The sequence below is a fragment of the Chrysochloris asiatica genome, unplaced genomic scaffold (genome assembly GCF_000296735.1).
Source record: "Chrysochloris asiatica unplaced genomic scaffold, ChrAsi1.0 scaffold00009, whole genome shotgun sequence".
NCBI classification, from domain to species: domain Eukaryota; kingdom Metazoa; phylum Chordata; class Mammalia; order Afrosoricida; family Chrysochloridae; genus Chrysochloris; species Chrysochloris asiatica.
The window spans coordinates 15,483,581-15,506,264 of record NW_006408527.1 but is presented as its reverse complement, the minus strand read 5'-3'; the positions used below and the strand labels follow the sequence as shown (position 1 = coordinate 15,506,264).

The 22,684-nt window shown below is 48.1% G+C and overlaps 1 protein-coding gene across 1 annotated transcript in view; it reads left to right on the top strand.

Annotated features, from left to right (window-relative positions):
• Positions 1-4,632: 4,632 nt before the first annotated feature.
• RASSF5 (Ras association (RalGDS/AF-6) domain family member 5) overlaps positions 4,633-22,684 on the top strand; it is a 107,739-nt gene continuing 89,687 nt past the window's right edge. The window contains exon 1 of the mRNA XM_006834065.1: positions 4,633-5,153. Within this exon, the coding sequence (XP_006834128.1) occupies positions 4,697-5,153 (457 nt within the window). The 5' untranslated portion in view covers positions 4,633-4,696. The remainder of the gene's footprint in view (positions 5,154-22,684) is intronic.

Genomic DNA, 22,684 nt, shown 5'->3' with positions numbered 1-22,684 from the left:
TCTTCAATTTTTATCCTTCTTTGTACCTAAGCAAGCCAATGGTTGCTCCTTAGATGGTTGCAACATGAACTTGTGGCTAGAGCTTTCAAATGCTGATGTGGGATCCTGCAATCAAAAGCAAGCCAGCTGTCATTAAGTTGTCATCAAGTTGATTCCAAATCGTGGCCAATCATGTGTTACAGAGTAGAATTGTGTTCCATAGGGTTTTTATGGTTATGGCCCTTTGGAAGCAGAATGCCTTTTGGCTACTAGTCCAGCACTTAACCTCAGAGACTCCAGGATTCTCAATTTCCCTCTGACACAGTGGCTAACACCATTAGACATGGGCCCTGAGTGACTTTTGTGAGTGAAGGTCCCCAGCCAAGCTGCAAAGGACGTGTCATGAGGATGAGAACAAAGTCTCTGTATTTCAGAGACACACAGCTTTGGGGCAGGGGATTGCTTTTTACTGCAGCGTAACCTAGCCTGTCCTGACTGATGATAGACCACGATTCCCATGGGACAGTTGTACAGCTGTTAGAACCACTGGGAAGTCCCCTTAAAGCTTCTGGGGATTTCAGGTGATTTAAAATGCCTCAAAACTTCCCCAGCAATAGTTTGACCACATATCGTCCTTCCCTTTTCCTTCCGACTATGGAACTCACTGTGGACTTGGGTACAGTTCTTGAAACAACTCACCAATGGGGAAACCAACATGCTCTGGGAGCACTTTGTAGTATCCCTGCCCACACACTGTCCACACTCACAACTCATTGCTGTAGTCTTTCCCCTTGGGGAAATTAAAAACTGTACACCCACTCTGCTTGGAGTGAGTCACCCACAGTTAAAGTCCATGGCTCGGAGCCAAGGGGTCTATCAACACAGAGGAAAAATTTCCAGTGGAGGTGTCTCAGCTGAGTTCTTAGCCTTCTGGCTTGGATGGCCAAAGGCTGATTGAAGAAAAAAATTATTTAAGTTCAGGCATCAGACATTACCACAGACAATGGACTGATTTTTTAACGACACTAGAGTTTAGTTAGTACTTTTCCCATGGGCAGTGGGTTAGGCATGGGGCTGCTAGCCGTGAGGTTGGTGGTTCAAACCCACCAGCCTCTCCATAGGAGAGAGATGAGGTTTTCTGCTCCCTTAAGATTTACAGTTTCAGAAACCCTGAGGAGCAGTTCTACTCTGATCTATAGGTTCGCTATGGGTCAGGATCGATTTGATGGCACTGGTTTTGGTTGGGTTGGGGTTTTTCCTTTGGGCAAGGAGGAATGAATTGCTACTTACAGTGTGCCCATACACAGTAAGAGAGAGAGTATGCTGCTTCAGGAAAGAAGGGGGCAAGGGGTGGGTTGAGATGGTATCAGGAGGGCCAAGTCCCAGTGAGAAGCTTCCTGTGGAGGTAATGGGGAAGTTACCTCCCCAACCTCAATTTCTTGAATCTGGGAGATGAACCTTAAGATAAGCTTAATAAACTTTTTTTTTGATTGGTTACATGAAGTTATGCTATCTCCATTTTCATCTCTGTTCCCATCCCAGAAGTCCTGATTCTGCTAGTTCCCTCCCCCATCCAGATGGGAGTAGGCAAGGCTGCTCAGAAATCAGGCTTCAGCAGGAAAACAAACAACAGTGCTTGCCTCTACAGTGAAGGAACTGGGAAGGGTTTTATGCCCAATTCTTCCAGAAAGGGCTGAGCTTCCCAGGGCACACTCTCTTGGAACTTAATCAGCCTAAACGGCCCAAAACCATGCTTGTAGGTAGGGGTGGACAGAGTGGCGATTGTTGGCAACTATTTCACAAATGACATTTCAAAACTGGTCTCCAGTAATGTACCAGATCCCTGTTTCTTGCCACTCCAATCTGCCTCCCAGAGCTGGGACCACACCCTGGACTTACCCAGCCCACTGCTCTTTTGGGAAGGACTGAGTTTTGAGCCTATGGTGATAGCTGGAAAAGAGAGGGTGGATGCAGGCAGATATTTATATGCAATACAAGTTTCTGCAATAACCCTGAGAGAACTGCTTGCAAGAAAAGGGATGTGTGGGGAGGAATAGAAGAGGCAAGTTATACTTTTTGCTTTTATACATTCAGCAGAAAGCATCCAGGAATTGCTCCCCCACCCCCACCCCCATTGCTTCCTAACCTTGGGTTTTCTCAGTCATGTTGTACTGAATTTCACCTGCCCATGAAGAAGACAAGAGAAGCCCATTCTCTTACCACTTCTTTAGGTCTAGAACAGTGGTTCTCAAAGTGGGATCAGCACCAGCCTTACTGATTCAGAAACTTTGAGGAGGGAGCCCAGTCATCTGTGGTTTTACAAGGCCTCTAGAGGAGTGTGGTGCAGGTCAAAATCTGAAACCACCAAGGTAAAGAAAGCAAGATTCTGAGCTTGGAAAGGAAAGGAGGAAGGTAGAGAGGTGGTGAGTCATGGTTTACACTTCTCCATCTCAGCTGCCTTCAGCTTTGTAGCTCTGAGGGGTTGACCTCTATGCCTCTATGGGTCATTCTTCCCCTCTACCCAGATACCACTTGGCAAGGTGAGAATTTTGTGCCTCCTGGTGAGAAGCCTGGTGGTGTAGGGTCAAGTATTTGGTTCCTAACTGAAAGGTTGGCAGTTCAAACACAGCAGCTATTCCATGGGAGAAAATGCTTCTGCAAAGATTTACACCATGGAAACCCTATAGGACAGTTCTACTCTGTCATACAGGGTACGATGAGTTGAAATTGACTGGGCAGCAGTGGGCTTGGTTTTGGTTTGGGGGTGAGACCCAGCAATAATGTTTTCTGCAAAGTCAGAGGGCTCTAGGATCATAAGCTGATGATCAATTATGTGGCCGTGGAATTGGTTCGATTCATAGCAACCCTGTACAGGGTTTCCAAGGCTGTAAATCTTTTCGGGAGCAGAAAGCCTCATCTTTTTTCTGCCGCATGGCTGGTAGTTCTGAACTGCTGACCTGGAGGTTCGCAGCCCAACTTGTAAGCACTACACTACCAGAGCTCCTTAGGGTAATAAGTAGCAGGGGAAAGTCATGAACCAAAGCAGGCTGGGAATTTCTTATGAACTCTAGAATGTTTAGATATTACCTAAAAACTACCTCCAAAAGGAAAACAAAAAGGAAGAGAAGATTCCCCTAGCAGGCACTAGGGGGAGACCCTTCTCTGGCCTGGGAAGAATGGAGAGTTTCCTAAGTCTGAAAGAATTCAGATTACCAAAATTGGTTGCTAGTCACCTACACTAAGTCATATTTTAAGAGGAAAAGTGAGATCATTGAGTCAGTGTCTGAACTGGAGAGGAGGCCAAAACAGTACTTGTCTTCCCACCCCAACCCAACTTAGAGTTAAGAAAACCTAGCCAGCGTCCTGCAGCTGGTCAGTGACAATACACAATTTCCATTTAAAAATTCAGGAGTTCTTGGCTTTGCTTAACTTTTCACCCATGAAAGGGAGTTATTCCTGGTGTTATTCCTTGCCACACTCTCTCTCTATGGCAAAGGTACTTGTCAGATCTGCTACATAATTTGCAAGGCTCAGTGCATAAAGAAAAAACGAGAGACCCTTCAAACAAGAGCTCTGGTGGCACAGTGGTTAAGTACTCAGATGCTAACCGAAATGTTAGCTGCTGGAATCCACCATCCGTAAAGATTGCAGCCTTGGTAACCCTATGGGGACAGTTTCACTCTGTCTACATGAGTTGAAATCCACTGGGTGGCAATGAATTTAGGTTTTTGGTTTTGGTTCAAACATTATGATGGGAAGATCCGAACGTCCAACCAAGCAGGATCCCATTACAGGTGCTGATACAAAGAACCCTTCTTGGGTCCCTCAGGTGAACTGCAGACATCAGGTACAAAGCAGGGCTTATTTATTTATTTTTGGTAGAGAGTGCCTACCCAGTAATGACTCTGACAGCTTTGCCAAGAGGGGAGTTGACTTCCCCAACCCATGACCACAGTATTTCCAGCCTTCTGGAGAAAAGTAGCATCCAGTGCCTCCGGGCTGCTGAGCCAGGGAAAATGCATTAAGAGTGAAAGTCGCCTAAGACAGGCTTCCCCGACGCGGATGTGGCTTCTCTTTTCGGGGGCAGCACGGGAAGCGTCCCCGTGAGGATGTCTATCAGCATCATGAGACTGGGCGCTGCCGCGGGGTTGCAAGTCCGGGCATTCCCGGTCCAAGTAACCCCCCCCCCTTTCCGGTCTGCCCGCGAGGGGGCGTCGTGAGAGGCACAGGCAGGTACGAAATTCATCCCTCCGGTCGGCATGGCATTAGGCGGGCTGACATCTAGACTGTCGCCTCCCTTCCTGGCCCCCTTCCTTAGCTTGCTTCAGCGTCCTCACCTGAGGGTCTAGGGTGTTAGGTGGATCTGGTGTTGGGGATATCGATGGAAAAGAAACCCTCCAGAAATACTTCTCTCTCAGTTGCTTCAGTGGCCCAATATGCTTCCCGAAGGCGCCCCTAAATTCACTCTCACTCAGGCGTCTCTCCCCACAGCACCCTACCCCCACCTTCAGCCCCACCCCCAGCCCACCCAACCCATCAGGCCGTCGGTCGTTCCCTGGGGCAGTCCTTCCTGCCGCTCAGAAGTCTCCCCGCCCCCGCCCCGCCCTGTCGGCTGCGGTCCCTTTAAAGGCGCATTGGTCTGGGGCCGCCCCTTCTCTCGGGGCCGGCTCGGGAGTAAAGCCGCTGGAGCGGTAGCTGCTGCCGCCAGTCTCTAGGCATGGCCATGGCGTCCCCGGCTATCGGGCAGCGCCCCTACTCTCTACTCTTGGACCCTGAACCGCCTCGCTATCTACAGAGACTGGGCAACCCAGAGCCACCGCTGCCGCCCCAAAACCGGTCTTCACGCCGCTGCGCCCCTGCGCCCCTCTCCACTGCGCCCGGGGCGCACGAGGGGCGCGGCTCCCGGAGGGCTGCCCGGGGCGACCTGGAGCCCCAATCTCGGGCCTCCCGACCCCCTCGCCCTCTTCGGCCTGGTCTGCAGCAGAGACTGCGGCGGCGGCCTGGGGCGTCCCGACCCCGAGACGTGCGTAGCATCTTTGAGCAACCGCAGGATCCTCGAGTCCCAGCGGAGAGAGGCGAGGGACACCGCTTCGCCGAATTAGCGTTGCGGAGCGACCTCGCCTGGTGTGACCTGTGCGGCCGAGAGGTTCTGCGACAGGCGCTGCGCTGTGCTAGTGAGTGTGAGGGACGGGCTGAGAGGGGCGCGGGAAGGCCGCAGTCCGGGGCCTGGGGGCTACCAGGAGGTTGGGGCGGGAAGAGAGGCGTCCTTGCTCTGCCTGACTCCAGAAGAGACCTCGACATTACCTAAGGGATGTAAACCCTGGAGATATTTCTCTTCCTGGTCTCGATATCCTTTCGAGACTGCCCACTGCCAGGGATGGTTCCTCAGTGTTTTATAAATATTCCTCCACTGACAGGTGCGTGCCTCCCTCACTCCTCACTTCCCCTGTCCACTAGCACTTCGCACTCAGGTAGGGGTTAATGGCGGTCTCCCCCGTGAACCCCTTTTATTTTGGTGATAGTTATTCACTCTGTGGCCCTGGGGGAGGGGTGAGACTGGTATTAAGAACAACACCGTTTGACCCTTGCTTATTAAGGTTAATAGAAAAATGGCTTGCTCCCCTCTCCAATGGTTGAGGCTCACACCCCTCTTCTCAAAGAACCTGTGTGTCCTCCTGCCTTCTATCTCTGGTCCCTCAAACCTTTGGATTCCGCTCTCATGTTTGGCTGTGACCTACCTTCCCTCTCCCTCAACCTAGGTTCATCATATGCTCAAATTACCCTGCTCCCTTCAGAGTCCCATCCTCCCCGGCTCTCAAGCCCCTCCAGCCTCCACTGAGCCAGGCTCTTTTCAAAGCCTGACTATGCAACACTGGGCATGTAGAGCTTAAATGTGTGGGGCTCTATTAAATATTTTCCTCCAAGCCTAGTGGTTAAGAATTGGGCTGCGAACTTCAAGGTTAGCAGTTTGAAACTATCAGCTGTTCCGTGGGAGAATGATGAGGTTTTCTGCTCCTGTAAAGATTTACAGCCTCGGAAACCCTGTACAGGGTCGCTATGAGTTGAAACCAACTCCACGGCACATAATCTCCAACAATCATATTCAGAATTGGAGTCTGATATGGTATGGCAGTGTAGGCAAATGCGCTGGGCTGCAAAGTCAGTTTGAACCACAAGGTATGTGTTTCAAGCTCACCAGCTGCTCCTCGGAAAGCCTATACAGGGTCACTGTGAGTCAGAACCAACTCGAAGGCACTTAACAACAAACAACATTGTCAGAATCAACTCCACGGCATAGGACAACAACAACATAGTTAAGTGCCTTTAATGGATGGCCTCCTTCCCACCCCATTTGCTGTTGCCTCCTTTAACAGACAAGATCCATAGGCTTGTGCTTCTCTGTTTAAATAGGCTTTTTAAATATCTGAAGCACAGATAAAAGCACAACCTCATACAAGCATCTGTTGAAATGGGTTGTGGTTTGCATCTTTCTGCAGAGGCCCTTCTCCCAGGAGAGCAGTATCACATCTCCTATCCAATGCAGCACTGTTCTGCCGCAACTCCTTCCATGACAGGAAAACTCCCTCTTTCCGCTCCCTAGAGGCCACAGCTGGCTTGAGCACAGTGGCTCCCACTGCAGCAGGCAGCAGACAAGGAAAGCCCAGACTGGGAGCCAGGGTCAAGTGAGGAGTGGGAGACTGGAGGAAAAAAGTGGGTGCTGTGAAAGTTATAGAGGCACACCCACGTGTTGAGTGTGGAGGGCTGCAGTCAGTCACTTCGTCAACACCCCTGACTTTCTTTAGAATTGAATGCAACCTGTCAGTGGATTCTGGGGTCCTTTACTGTGCCCACCAAGCCTCTAAACAGGAAGAGAGGCTGTGTCCTCACTATAGCAAACCCAACCCAACCCACTGCCCTCGGGTCTGCCCCAACTCACAGCAACCCTGCTTAGGATTTCCAAGGTTGTGAGTCTTTCCAGGAACAGAAAGCTTCATCTTGTCCACTGGGAACAACCAGTGGGTTTCAATTGCCAGTCTTGCAGTTAGCAGCCCAGCGCTTACCCAATAACACATGAGGGCTTTTTTTATTTTATTGTGTTGCGATCCCAGGAGATTTGCTTCATTAGAATTCTAGTTTACATCAAGTCTTTTGGGAACTATCAAATGTTGAACATTTAAACATGGTTGATTTTTATTCATTTGTTTGTGTACATAAGTGTCAAGGGTGTATCTTTGTGTGTTTGCATATGCATGTTGTTGTTGTTCTTAAGTGCCATTGAGTAGGTTCCAATCCATAATGATCCTGCTGTATAGGATTTCTGGGAAGCGGCTTGTGAACTTGAACCACTGACCTTGTGGTTCAAACCAACTTTGTAGTCCAGTGCATTAACTCACAGTGCTACACCCGAACTCCAAATGCATGCTAGTCTCTGATTATGTAATAACCAAAGGTTGGTGGTTCAAATCACCTCTGAAGTAAGGCCTGTAAGTCTGTTTCCAAGAGACGAAAGCCGTTGACATCCCTCTGGAGTAAAATTCTACTGACACAATGGGGTCGCCATAAATCAGAATCACCTCGATGGCAACTGGGATCCTCACTTTGGTGTTTGAATTGTTTGTTTATTTGAGCAGTTCATTAGTTCTGGAAGCAGTGAGACCCAGGTCCATGGACAATACTTTTGACCTTGTGTGACTTGCCAGTCTCTTCACTTTCCTAGACTTCTAAGCTCCATCCTCACTGCCGGCCCCCCACCCCCACCCCTATAGTTTAATACCCTGCTCCTCTGTGTCAGAATGTTTGAACACCAGAGGGGGCAGAGCTGGAATTAAGAGAGGAGTCTCTCTGTACTATTATTAATATATAATTCATTGTGAACCTGTGGCTGGATGGGAACAGTTGACAAGTGTTCTGCTATGCAAATTAGGGCTGACAGGGCCAACTCACCAAGCAAAATATGAATTTTATTGTGAAGGTGTTCATTTTCTGATGTATGTGTTCATTTGGAGAAATGTCGCCAGGTATGGTTCTTCTGAGGACCTTCTGGGTGGGTTTGAACCGCTAACTTTTCAGTTACCAGCTATGTGTAGACTTCCTGTGCCATCCAGGAATATTCACAGTATGACTTTTAAAAACTGATACTGTGTAGTGATTAGAATCCTGCTTCTGTCACTTACTTAGGTTACTACGTGACCCTGGGCATCTGTGTCTTCATTTCTGTAGTTAAAAGATGGGATCATAGTATCATCTAGTTTGTCAGGTTAATGTTAAGGATCAAATGAGGTCATACAGGTGAGGCACTTAAAGCAGTGCCTGCGAGATGCAATATGAGTATTTTATGCCATTGTTATTATGAATCCCCCTCCTGTCCACCAGCCTGTGCAATAACTTACCTTGTCTAGGCTCCTGATAACCTCTTGGCATTGCCTTTCCCAGCAGTGCGTACTGTTTTCAAACTCTGCCTGGTTTCTGGGCTAAGGCAGTGGGCGTGGGAGCAGGGGCAAAGAGTCCTGTGAGCATCTTAGGAAGTGAAGATACTGAGTCTCCTTAGGAGAGATCACTGTGGCCGAGAAGTCTCTTTTGTGCTTCCTGTGACTTCCAAGAGCAAAGATCTCAGTTTAAGGACCAGAGTGTGCCTGACCCAAGCCATGGTATTTTCAATACCCTCATATACATGTGAAAGTTAGACAGTGAATGAAGAAGACCATAGAAGAAATGATGCATTTGAGTTATGGTGTTGAAGAAGAATGTTAAATGTACTATGAATTGCCAGAAGAACAAACAAATCTGTGTTGGAAGAAGTATAACCAGAACATTCCTTAGAAGCCAAGATGGCTAGACTTGGACTCTCATACTTTGGACATATATCAGGAGGGACCAGTCCCTGGAGAAGGATATCATGCTTGGTAAAGTGGAGGGACAGAAAAAGAGGAAGACCCCCCAATGAGATAGATTGTCACAGTGGCAGCAGCAGTGGGTTTGAGCTTAGCAGCAGTTGTGAGGATGGCCCAGGACCAGTTGCTGTTACGTTCTCTTGTGCATAGGATCACTATCAGTCAGAATAGACTCTACAGCACTTGACAACAATGACTTAGAGGTCACCAGGTTACCCGCTCTCTGTATTTGTATTATCTGTGCCTAACAAAGTGCCTGGCACAGAGCATAGTCATAAGAAAGAAATGGTGGTCAATGAAAGCACTGGCTTATTTATACTAATAAATCTCCGGCTTTTGGAAGCAAACAGAAGGGCAGTGGGCATGTCAGTGACATCTGTCTGAGCAGGAGGCTGGTGCTGAGTGGAAGTCATGTTGGCAAACTGGGCTTTTAATAAGGGAAACTTTCAGAAAGCTTTCCTCCCACTGTCTGCCTGCCTTTTTAGTGCAAGTTCATCTTAACATAAGCTTACTCCTACTTTAAGATCTTTAGCTGAGAACTGATTAATCCCCAATTTGCCAACAGGAGAATTTGGAGTTAATACTAATTTCTAGGATTAAAGAAATCAGTTTGCCGGATAGAGGAGAAATCCAGTGGGATTGGTGGAGAGAGACACAGAGAGAGATTGGGTGAATGTGTGCATGTGTTTTGGGGTGCTGCTGTTGAAAATTTATTTCTAGTGTTGCAGGAGGGAATAGTAAACAGCAGATAGCTGGAGAAACTAACCCGCTGCTCTTTGGCTTTGTTCTCAAGAGAATATTCCTTGCTTCATGGATTCTGTTTTCTGTAGAAGGCACAGAGAGCTGACCTTTTACCTTTCATCCCGTTTTGGTGGATATACAAACCCACCATCCTGAACCATATACATCCACCCTTACTAAACGTCATTTTGTTAGTTGCTGTAAAATTGTTTTGACTTTCATGTTGGTGGTGGTGTGCTGTGGAGTCTGTTCCGACCCATAGTGACCCTTTATAGGGTTTCCAATCTTTATGGGAGCAGAAAGCCTCATCTTTCTGCCACGAAACTGCTGACCTTGAGGTTAGCAGCCCGACTGTAAATACTGTACCAGAGTACTTTAGGCACACTACATTACCAGAGCTTATTTATGTACAACAGAATGAAATGTTGTCCGGTCCTATACCATCTTTACATGCTCACGCCCATTGTCTGTTTTGAGTGGCCTCCAACATTATGTCAGGCAGTATTTTGTTATGATCCCAAAAGTTTTCATTGGCTGATTTTCAAAAACAGATCACCAGGCCTTTCTTCCTAGTCTTAGTCTGTAAGGTTCACTGAAACCTGTCCATCAAGGGTGATTTAGCTGGTATGGTAAAACCTGCAAAAACCAGAACTTATATAAATCAGCATCAGGAGGGACCAGTCCCTGGAGAAGGATATCATGTTTGGTAAAGTGGAGGGTCAGAGAAAAAGAGGAAGACTCCCAACAAGATGGATTGGCCAGTAGCCGCATCAGTGGGCTCAAATGTAGCAACGATTTTGAAGTTGGCCCAGGATCGGGCAGTGTTTTGTTCTGTTGTTCATAGGGTCACTTTGAGTTGGTACCAACTCAATGACACCTAACAATAATAACAACATATAAGACAAAAACTTGTCAGAGAAGGAAAGCTCAAATATCTTCCATTAAAAACAGGCAATTGGAAAGTGGTAAGATGACACCCTGTCAAAGGCAGGAAACTTTTAAGACCTGGAAAAACAAGGCAGTCACGTCAAGTTCTGACTCTCACAGGATTCCCTGTATTTGAAATACTAGTGGCAGAGCTTCCAGCATCTTAGCAACATGAATGCCACCACAGTATAGCAAACTCACAGATGTGTGGTGGTTCTAAATGTGTACTGTCCAGGGAATGGTCTGTCAGGTGGGAAAACCTAAGTCCAACTTTAATATTGTGGAGGGAATGCTTAGCCATACCGTGTCTTCCCTGTGCTGCTAGTGAGCCAGTTGCCTCCTGTCTGTTCCTAAAGGCAGTGCCTCTTCGCAGGGTGTAGTTTGAGGCTATGAAATGTTTAGTGGTTGGAATTACAGGGCTCACCGGAGTGCCTGGGGCTCCTCATTTAAACCTTCTCCTCCTGTGATGGGTGTTGGTGGTGGTTCGAACACTCAGGTTTGCCGTGCAGCCATTGGATTGATCCCCTTGCCTGGCCTCCCTAGTGCTGTCTTGTCACTGCAGTCATGATTGGGTTTGACCCAACTCTTTGGGCCTGTACAAAAGCCACCAGATCCTGCAGACCCACCCTTATTAGGAGTTCTTTGCCGAAGGGGCTACTGGAAGACTGACTTCTTGTGGTGGTGGTGGTGGTGTGCTGTGGAGTCGGTTCTGATTCATAGTGACCCTTCATAGGGTTTCCGAGGCTGTAATTCTTGACAGGCGTAGAAAATAGCAGAAAAGTAAAGACTCTGGGTAGTTAAGGTCTGTGCTACTGTTTCAAAGCTTGATGGTTCAAACCCACTGGAGGTACTTCAGAAGAAAGACCTGGCAAACTGCTTTTGAAATGTCACCACCATGAAAACCCATGGAGCACAGTCTTACTCTGCAACACATGGGGATGCCTTGGGTTGGAGTCAACTCCATGCTAACCTGTTTGGGTTCGGTTGGATAGCAAAGAAAGGTTTCAGGCCTCTTGCAAAGTGTCCTGTGTAGCACTGAGGTTCCTGACTTTTCCTTGGGTGCAGGTCTTTTTGTCCAGCACTGAACTGAGAGGCCTGAAGTGTTTTCATTGATTTAGTCCTTGTTTGGCTTTCGAGGTTAGGAAAATTAAACACTGACTTGGATGTTTTGTTGTTAAAGATGTGGTGGAATCTCCCTCCCCCAAGCCCTTCCCCCGCCCCTGGCCCTAAGCAGGATCTTCTTTTTGGGAAAAGTCTTACTGGTGTGTTTGTGTTTGGGGACAAGGAAAGGGCCTGGAATGCTTTGAAAGTCCCCAGACTCCCTCCCTATTTCTTCTTCTTTTTGCTTCCTGTCGTCTCCAAAGACGAAAGTGAAAGGATCAGACATAAGCTTGATGCCGCCCCCGCACCTCCCCATTCATCAGAGCATGGAATTTTCTGATTATAGAGTAAGGGGGGGCTTGAATTACAGGTACAGTCAAAAATGATTAATGCCACTTGTCTGCCAGCCTAATTAGACTTGGTAATGACCGAGTCTGTTCGCCTGCTGATCCTGTGGAGTTATTAGATAGAAGCCTAGTGACATCTCCCCTTAGCATTGCCTCTTTGGTCTGAGATCCTCTTGTGTCTCCCCCAAGTTTACTGGTTAATCGGCTTGTGCCCAGCCCAAGGGAAAAGAGAACCCCAACCCCACCCTGGGCCCCTGCCTGCCTGGTGAAGTGAATTTATTATGCCTCAGGGGACCAGGCTCTTGTTTGTGGCGTGTGTATGTGCCTGTCAGGGGCCAGAGGTTCCCCCCACCCACACACCCACCCCCGGAGAATGACTGAGGCTTCTGAGGCTCCTTCCAGACCCAGCCCAGGTCTGGGAATGAACACAGAAAGAATTCCTCACAAGTCAGTCCTGCTTCTTCTCTGAAGAGCCCATAGTGTTTTCCTGCTTACTGTCAGAGGCATCACAACAATAGCTTCACACAGAGTTCAGGGATGTTTCTTTGGAAGTGTTACATACCCATCTCTCAGGTGGGGTTAACACCAGTGGTCTGCAAGGCTCATGGTTATCCCAGGCCCTCCTTTGGTCTCCCAGCCAGCTTCCTGTGTAAAAGTGCCCACCTGTCTCAGTGATGATAGAGCCCAGCTCTTGCTCCAGGAGTGCTCTCTCCCTGGGCCGGTCTCTAGCGCCCCACACCTACCCCACATTCCTCAGTTTCCCCATGGGTGGGAGCTGCTTGCCATACTTGCCCTGCCCAGGGTATGATTAAGGCAGATGAGGAACCTGTAAACAAGTCTCTGGGCTTTCCTGTCCGCATTCCTGAGATGGCAAACTGAGGACTCTTGGGTGGGTGCGGATTTGTGGGTGTGTGAAGCAGGTAAGTGTATCTCCCCTCTCATTTGACTACAGAACTGGGCCAGTAATGGAAGAAGGATGATTTCTGGGTCCCTCCTTCTCTCCCTGGCCTGGTTGGGTCCAAGGAGGCCAGCCCTGACTGGGGCGATGATTTTCACATTTAGTCACTTTCAGGTTTTTTCCAAGAGTTTTGGCAAGTTTTTCTCCACATGTTCCGGGCGGATATCAGAGTTGAGAAGGAGCTGAGCCAACTTGGAGGCTTTGGAGAAGGAATGAGACAGTGGAGGCCTGAGGTCAGAAGTCAGGATTCCCTGGGGGCACTGATTGAAGTGGAATGAAATCAACACTGGGGGATAGGGATGAATAGGCCTGCCCCCAGGCCACAGTCCTAAGGAGGTAATATTTGGGTGTTCTCTGAACTACCCATGATTGTGCTGAGGGGGGCTCCGGGAGCGCCCCGTGGGTCTGTTCCAGCCTGCCTGTGGCTCCTAGAACAGAGAAAGCTCATGATGAATGAACCCCCAGGGAAATCTGTGGTATTTGGGTTAGGGGCATAGGGGGAAGGGGTGTAGCTGTAATTATTATTTGCCCTTTTTAGAAAGGAAAGAGGAAGAACATCGGGGACTCCCCTTGGCCCCTGTTGTTGTTGTTGTTATGTGCCGTAGAGTCGGTTCCGACTCATAGCGATCCTGTACAGGGTTTCTGAGGTTGTAAATCTTAACGGGAGCAGAAAGCCTCATCTTTCTTCCGCGGAGCAGCTGGTAGTTTTGAACTGCTGACCTTGCGGTTCGCAGCCCGATTCATAACCACTACGCTACCAGACATCTATATATGCAGCTTCCTGGTAGACAATGCCCCATTCTGGCTAAAGATGGGTTGTTGGGAGTATCTCAGAGCCTGGTGACCTCTGGGAGCTTTAGCAGGTTCTAGATTGTTTTCAGGACCTCCTTCCCACACCTATTGCCCTGGCCCAATTCAGGGACAGCACGGGGAAGCGTGACGCTGTGCTGTGGATTTGTAGGAAGCGTGGTGTTGTTCATTCCTGTGTATCCCTGGGCGCAGGCCAGTGACTTCATATGACACTTGCCTATGGCCACAGTGGGCTGGGCTGTGTTGACTTTTCAATGGATGGCCTGCACCCACCTTGTGCTCCCTTTCCTGTTCCTTGAACAAACACCTTTCTAGGGCAGGTAGGATGTCTGCAGTGGCTATTGGCTGATGCTGCTAGAAAAGCTTGGCTGAGATGGACCCACTGCCTGTAAGAAATTAGAGCACAGGTTCATGAAATCAGACAGCAGGTTCACAAGAGCCAGCCCTAAAGGAAGAGTGATGTTCTTTGCTTGTCTTTTTTGTTGTTGTTGTTAATCCTTTTATGTTTTGTTTCTACTGAATGTGGGATCTAGGGAAGAATTATTATGGTATTTGCTGAAGATAGAGAAGATGGTATTCTGTGAACCTTCAAGGATGGAAATATTCATGCTATACAGAATCTAAGGAGTTGAAAATGGCCAAGAATTCGAGGGAAGTGAGATAACTTTAATTCTTGTTGTCTGTATATAAAGGATTTTCATGTGCCCTGGCTCTGGCTCTGTTAAGCTTCTAGTGCCTGTGTGAGATTGGTAAGCCAGTAGCTGTCATGTTGTTTCTGACTCACGGTGACCCCATGTGTGTCAGAATAGAACTGTGCTTTGTAGGGTATTCAGTGGCTGATTATTTTGGTAAGTGGATCACCAGACCTTTCTTCTGAGGTACTTCTGGATGAACTTGGACCGCCTACCTTTTGAGCATGTTAATCGTTTACACTGCCCAGGGACTACTTTGTGAGGTAGATTCCAACTCATAGCAATCCTGTTTAGGATTTCTAAGGTGCAGCTGGTAAATATGAACTACCAGCCATGCGATTCAAACCGTCCTTGGGGTTCAGTGCTTATCCTACTGCCCCACATCAGGACTGGGCTGGTTTAATCATAGACACTTCATAGATGAGGAGACACAGCATTCAGGGCAGCCAGATAGCTTGTCTAAGGTAAACTAACTCATTAGTAGGCAAAGTCACCAGCACCCAACACTGCATTTTACCATATGAGCTAATGTCATTAAACATACGAGTACATTGAGTTGCTCTCTTCATCTACCTCTCTTCTGCCAGTGAACAATGAAATGTCCCAAAAAGAGGTACACAAGAAAAAGAGGAGGGTGAGCCAAGGGGTGGGTGAGCCGTATGCTGGTTTTAGAGAGTCAGTCCATGCCTGAGAATTGGCTCTACTTAAGCCTGTCCTCATCTTTTGAGTACATCATCAGCTCTTTAAACAGAGGGTGAAATTTTCCTAAATTCCAAGATAAAAACAAACAAGTGTGTTTCTCCCTAACCTCCCACCCTAGAGGTCCCCTTCATATACAGAGGGTGAGTGTGGAAATGCAGGTAGAAGATCTTTAAGTGTGACTGTTTCTGCCCCATGTCTCTCCTGCCATGAACTGATTGTCAGGGTTCATGACACAGGGTTAACCAGGACCCAGAGCAAAACTAATAGGATGGGTCCCAGAGAGGTCAAATAGGTGAACAAGAGGTGACTAAGGACTGGAAGGTAAACTGGGATTTGCAGGCTGGACTTTGGTCTGGAATTCCAGTCAGTGTGTGGCCATGTTGAGGTGAGGGGTGGTGGGTGGCATGGGGGCAGTAAATATGGGGAGAGCCCCCACATACCCCAGCTCCGACTTGGATGTTTCCCCAGGTCAGAATCTCATTTAGGAAGCAGTATCATCCCGTTTTTTTTTTGCTGACTTGCAAGAGGCTGAGTTTTCTATTCAAGTTGAAAGGGAAGGTAAAGGTTTTGTGGTTTCTGCTGAAACAATTATGACCTTTTTGTAACTGAGGAAGGTATTTTTCTAAAAACCAAGAATACCCTCAGAGATGCCTTACTATTCAACAAGAACCACAGATTTCAATGGTAACCTGAAAGGTTTCAGAGACAGGGTTGAGGATGCCATGCGCGAAGATCTCTTCCTAATGCTGAGTGTTGTTGTTTTTTTAAATCTACCTGGAGGCACCTTTATGTAACTAGTGTTTCAAGGTGAGATTATATTAAAATCTCAGCAGTTAAGTATGATGCCTGTTTCTTCTAAATATATTGGGCCTTCATTGAGTGCTCCGTCAGCGTGGAGGGCATGGGGTCAAGGGTTCAATGTCAAGGGGCAGCAAGAGGCCATTGCAAGCATTCCTCTGCCTCTAAATTGTGCTCTCTTCAAACTATACTTACAATAGAACATCTGCCCAGTTTGCAAAGGGTCAGGAGTAAGGAAGGATTCTAGAGCCTCCCGAAGCCCCATGTTTAATGTTTCCAATTCTTTTCTGCTGTGAAGTTGGCAAGTCTGTGAACCCAAATGGGTCATTCGGAAAGGACTCTTGCCCCATGACATGTGACTCATATGTGTCATGTATTTGTGTTCTCCAGTCTGAGAGGGGGCAGCTGGAATGGGAATGCCTTCCCTTGTCTGGCTCAACCCATACTCTCTTGGACATCTGTGTACAAGGATCGGAGTTGGGGTGGGACAAGGAGCTTGTCTTCCAACCCTGGCTTCATGGTCTCAAGTGATCTTTCAGGACCTGGACTCAGTCATGTCTCTCTTCTGAGGCGTGGTTGCTAGGTAACTTCTTGTTGTTAGCTGCCGTCAACACATAGCAACCCCATGTGTTAACAGAGGCCTGTTTCACCAGGCCTTTCTTGCACGGCACTGCTGCATGGATTCCAACCGTCATCCTTCTAGTTAGCATAGTTATTGTTGTTAAGTGCTGTCAAGTCAGTTTCCACTTATAGCCACTGACTCTGTGTAGGGTTTCTGAGGAGCGGCTGGTGAGTTTGAACCGCTGACCTTGCATTTCAAACCAACTTTGTGAGCCAGTGCATTATCCCACAGTGCCACACCAGGACTCCACTGACAAACCACTTGAACCACTCAGTCTCCTTGCCAAAGAAACTAGAGTTGGCAGCCCAAACTCCCTGAGGGTGAAGGAACCAATCCCTTGTGTCCAGGCTAGAGGCAGGGTAGCACTATGGGGCCTTCCTTTGTTAAATAATGATGTATAAGCAATGTGCTTTTATATTGCACTTACAAATGAGTCTTACTGTTGTGTCATCAACTGAGGCATCTAAACCTGACGGTCTCCTGGCCACATTCTCCACAAGAAGGGCAGGTAATAGGGAAGCTTATTTGGAGGATCAAGGAGCTCTGGTAGCGTAGTGGTTACAAATCGGGCTGCTAACTGCAAGGTCAGCAGTTCCAAACTACCAACTGTTCCGTGGGAGAAAGACAAGGCTTTCTGCTCCGGTAAAGATTTACAGCCTCGGAAACCCTGTACAGGGTCGCTATGAGTTGGAACCGACTCCACGGCACATAACAACAACAACAACAATTTGGAGGATCAGTGCGGCTTACATTTTTTATCAATATTTCCTTCTCTAAAAAGGCTCAAGAGGCTCCCCTTGGGGATAGAATGCGATTCAGCATTCTCTTTGACTGGGGGGCAGGAGACTACAGTGCAAGGGGATTGAGCCAAGGGTTGGTGACAGCAAGGGGAAACACCTCCCACCTGAACTCCCGAGTGTTCAAGTCCTCTGAGCTGTGCTTCCTCTAAGTAAGTGTCCTTCCATCTCAAATTGGCATTCACTGGCAGCTAGTTCTGGAATGCTCTGGGAGAAGATGCCTCCTCTCAGTGGTCTTTTGTGTCTTGGCCTGGATGACAATGCCTCCAGGAACTTTCCAATACGAATTAGCTGCTCCTGGAAGTCGGAGTGGGACACCTGTCACCTGCATAGTTTGTGGAGGTACATCTGAGGTCCCGGTATTCAAGGACACAATATTTCTGCTTTTTTGGTGAGAGACTCTACTCCTTCTGTTCTCTTTCCTCCTCTTGCATTCCGTAGCATCCTCCACTTTTGCCTGTCACCTCTTCTCTGCTCTGGTACCTGGTTTTTGAGACTCAAGATAAATGATCAGATTCTCTTAAAGGAACACTGTTTCTTTATGGGTCAGGGCAGCTGAAAACTGCAGCTCTCCTCGCTGTCTTCTGCTTAGCATGAGAGGATGTGAATTAACCCCAGAGGTCCCCAGGGGGGCCTATAAAGCTGGTAAAGCATTATTAATCCACCATCCCCAAAGAAATCCATTAATGAGCTCTTGGGCCAGAAACACGGTGTGAGGTAACCGATCACTTCTGTCGTCTGTTGAAACTTTGGAGACATTGATTTTCAGACTTGCAGGCGCTACTGAGAAGCGAGACTCAGGGCAGGCTCTTTGCTGCAGCCTGCTTGGTGGGGGCATTTTTATCTTATCAGGCTAAAAGCCCCAGGAATAGAAAGTTTTCCAGTGGGGGAGGTGGAGGGAGAGAACCTAGACTGGGAACAAGTAGACATCGTTTGGTCTGTGCTGGTGAAGTGCAAGGTCCCAGGTGCCTGCCACTGCCTTTGGGAGAACAGTGATGTTGGACTGATTTGGTCAAAGCCCAGGCTCACCTCAGTCCCCACACCAAGCCCAGATCCTTCTGTGGGCCAGTGACAACCCCCCACCCCCCCATCAGTGCAGCCCTGACGCCAGACCTAGAGAGAAGCTATTGATCTTCAGCCGGGATGACAGAGGGCCGGGATGAGGAGGCGGCTGCCGCCTGCTTCGGATCAGCCACCAAGCGGCTCCAGCGCCTCTTCCGCAGGCTCCCCAAGAGCCGCTCGGCATCCGAGAAACTCCAGATTCTGTGGCCGTTCCGGAGTGAGGCCCGGCTGGCTCGTGGTAGGTCCAAGCCTCTCTAGCTGGGCTTGCTCAGAAGGGCTGGGGTCCCAAGGTCTCTCTCTAGTGGCCGTTCTCATGGGAGAGGAGCACCTGGTGTTTAATGCTGAGCTTTTGGCCCACCTGACTTCCCAGGGACACAGGTGCTGCCACCCTGCCAGGTGTATGTAGGACAAGTGGGCCTGGATGGACAGGGCCTGGATGGAAAGGCTAGCCCATCTCAGAGGTCTCGTGTTAGTTACGGATTTGAATAGCCTTTGTATGACTGAGCACTTGTGCCGGTAGTCTTCTTCATCTGGGTGGACTGCGGGCATCTTTGGTGGCTGCTGGTTTCCATTCTGCCCATCCTGGAGCTCTGAGGGGGCCAGACCTTGCCAAGCTGCTGAGTCAGACTCCACCTGCATAGTTCGTGGAGGGACATTGTGAAATCCCAGCCTTCAAGGATGGAGATTGCCAGTTGAAACACAGCTGGGCAGGAACCCCAGCCTCAGGCAGCGACTGCCCTTAGGCTTCCTTCCCTGGGCACCAATTAGGCTGTGACCACACCTCACTGTGGAAGGGTAACGGGAGGAGTGAAAGAGCAGGACAGACAATAGCAATTCACAACGTAGCTCACCCCACTCCTCTTTTTCAAGGAAAGGACACAGGCCAACTAATGGCTCTGTGGGAGCAGCACCAGGACCGGGACCCCAGGCACTGCCCCCTCCCCCAGCGTTTGTTTTGCTGTATCATGCTGTGTAGCATCTTACATTCCTCCAGCCCCATCTGCTAAAAGACTTAAAGCATTTAAATGTGTTTGCTTTTTTACTACCATTTATTCCTTCCAGATCCCTTGTATGGTGGGAATGAGAAAGGATTAATCCAATTTACAGATGAGGCAGCTCAAGTCTGGATCCTTGTGAAAGTCAGGGTCTCATGGCGGGGTGTGGACACTGCTCCCTGCTCTGATAGTTTAACAGATTCTCTTTAATAGTTGGACATGTTCAGTACACATGCTTTCCTTGGGGCCCCCCACCCCATCCTCATACACTTTCATGTGTAGTGGACATATGAGTGGTTCATAGCACTTAGTCTTAGGGTTGGAACTAAAATGAAAAGTGAGTCCTGGTCTGGGGTTTTGGAAGCAGAGTGTAAAAGACCCAGTGATCTTGGCTAGAAAAAAAAACTAAATTTTTCTGATGAAAGATTTACCTTTTTGAGAACTAGGAATTTTTATTCAACCAGAGACCTCAGTCCTATTTGGAGACAAATAGTCTTTAGTTGGCTTTCATAATTAATCTTCATAAATAGCTTTACTATCTACTGTGACCTTCACTCAAAAGGTAGTTGGACATCGAGTTCCTCAGTTTAATTCTCACTGTGGTGAGGCACGGTGGGTTAATGTACTGGACTGAAAGGTCAGTTTGAATTGCAAGGTCGAGGGTTCAAATTCAACAATTGCTCCTTGGAAACCCTATACAGGGTTGCTAGGAGTTGGAATTGACTCAACAGCACTTAATAGCAACAACAACAACAGCAGTGCATTTATAGGCGTTCTGGTGTGGCACTGTGGGTTAATGTGCTGGACTGCAAGGTCAGTTTGAACAACAAGGTCAGCAGTTCAAACTCACCAGCTGCTTCTTGGAAACACTGTACAGGGTCACTATGAGTCAGACTCAACTCGACAACACTTAACAACAACAACAAGTGTGTTTATGGACTCCTGGTGTGGCACTGTAGGATCAGCACTGGACTGCAAACCACAAGGTCGATAGTTCAAACCCACCAGCCGTTCCTCGGAAACCCTATAGAGAGTCGCTATGAGTTGGAACTACTTGATGGCTCTTAACAACAACAGTGTGTTTATGCTGGTCCTGTCTCTCTCTCTAAGAATTATTCAACAGATCATTTCCTTGTTTCTTTGCTATTCAGCCCAAGAAGCTATAGATTTAATAAAATCAATCAGGCCTGGAGTGGCAGCTTTAAGGTCAGGGTAAATATTGCTCTCTGGCTACACTGTGCTCGTTCAGTTTGTGTTTGTATTTGGACAGAAATGAATGGAAGATGATGGGAGCAGCAGACTGTGGACTTCTGAAATATCTCCCTTGCTCTCAGCACTCAGTCAGCAGCCTGTAATGTAGCATTTAAGAAAATGGGCTTGCAGCCAGTCCAACTTGGGTCTGGGTCCTGGAGTTAACACTTCCTGGCTATAGGGCTTTGCTTGAAAAGATCCATCTCTCTGAGCCTTGGCTTCCCCAAGTATATCCTTGTTGTTAACTGTGGTTGAGTTAGCCCCCAATTCATGTGACCCCCGACTCAACAAAAAGAAACACTGCCTTGCCCCGAGTCATCCCCAGGATGTACTGCAGATTGGACTATTAGGAACCATAGGGTTTCATTGGCTGAATTTTGGAAGTAGATCGCCAAGCCTTTCTTCCTAGTCTTCCTTAATCTGGACCCTCAGCTTAACAGTAACTTGAGGGCCACCACTGATAGACAGGGTGGCTGAACATGTGTTGCATTAGCCAGGAATCTAACCCAGGTCTCCCACAAGGGAGGCAAGGATACCACTAACTCCAAACATGACAGGGGGCAAAGAACCTCAACCCCAAGTTCTTGTTTTATGGATGGTACATATGCTCAATACATAATCCGGCCCTTCATTCTTCATGCTCCCAGATAGGCTTTCAACAGAAAGGTCTCCAACATGGTCGGTCATCTGCACTGCCATAGCACCTGAGTCAGGTGGGCTGCCTGGGTCTCAGTAAAACAGAGGATTTGAATGTTGCCCAGCCAAAAGTGGAGGAGGGGCGTTAAACTAAACACATTCTCTAGGAAGGTTTCTGTCATTGAATTTGCCACACAACATAATTAACAAGCAAAGTTAGATAGGCCCACCGGGCATTATTAGGAGCTAAGCAAGCATGTCATCAAACAGTAAGTTGTACATCATTTTAAAAGGCTGCCAGGGGGTCAGTGGGAAAAGGCCTGGGTCTCGGCAGAAGTCTCTGGTGGTCCTAGCACAGGGATGCCAATGTAAAGAAGCCTTTATGTGTTCCCAACATCACTGGCCTCCGATGTAATCTGTTTGCTTTTCTTTTCCCTGCGAAAAGCCTCCTTTTGCCTGATTGGTGAAAGATGTCTTGAATGGCTATAAGTGACATCACAGCAAGTGTGGAAAAACCAGTTGGATGTAGAAGCCGGTGGGTTGTTCCATTAAGACTGAACCTGTATGCTCCTGGCCTCCTGGCACTCAGACCAGGCATACCTGTGCACATGCACCTGCTTGTGCCTTCATACCTGCACATCTGTGTGATGTCACCACCATCCTGTGTTCTCCATATATCCAGGCAGGACTTCTTCCAGACCGACCTGCTATGATGAGGGTCTGTGAGGAACCACCAAAAACTACACTCAGGATGCCAAGAGGCGACTTTTGTACTTTCTCAGAGAGCGTTTGCCTTAAAAACAGCAACAAAACAACAACAACCAAAAACCTACCTCTACCTCTTCTTTCCATCTCTGACCCTCACTGCTAGAACCCCTGAAAGGACTTTCTCAGCCAGGTACCCAGGCTCCTCCTTCTGTCTCCGCAGGAGCCCCAGGGGTGGGTGGAGAGGGGCTGGAGCCCAGAGTGCCAGGAAGCCTGCTGTTCTGCGTCTCTTACACCCAGAGCAGAGTGACACATGCCTCTAGGATCTGAAGCAAAATTGGGTTCTGGCAGCTTCATACTGGCTTTGGATACCGCAGGCTTGTTGTTCTTTGTTTAATTCTCTTAAACTCAGCTCTCCGAAATTAAATAGATATGTACATATATTTTCTTTTCTTAAGGTGCTCTGGTAATAGGACACCCACCCCCCATAGCAACAACCACAACAGGGTATTATTTATGGAAATATGTGTATATGTGTATAATGAGCTCTGGTAGCGTAGTGGTTACAAATTGGGCTGCGAACCGCAAGGTAAGCAGTTCGAAACTCCCAGCTGCTCCACGGGAGAAAGATGAGGCTTTCTGCTCCTGTAAATATTTACAGCCTCGGAAG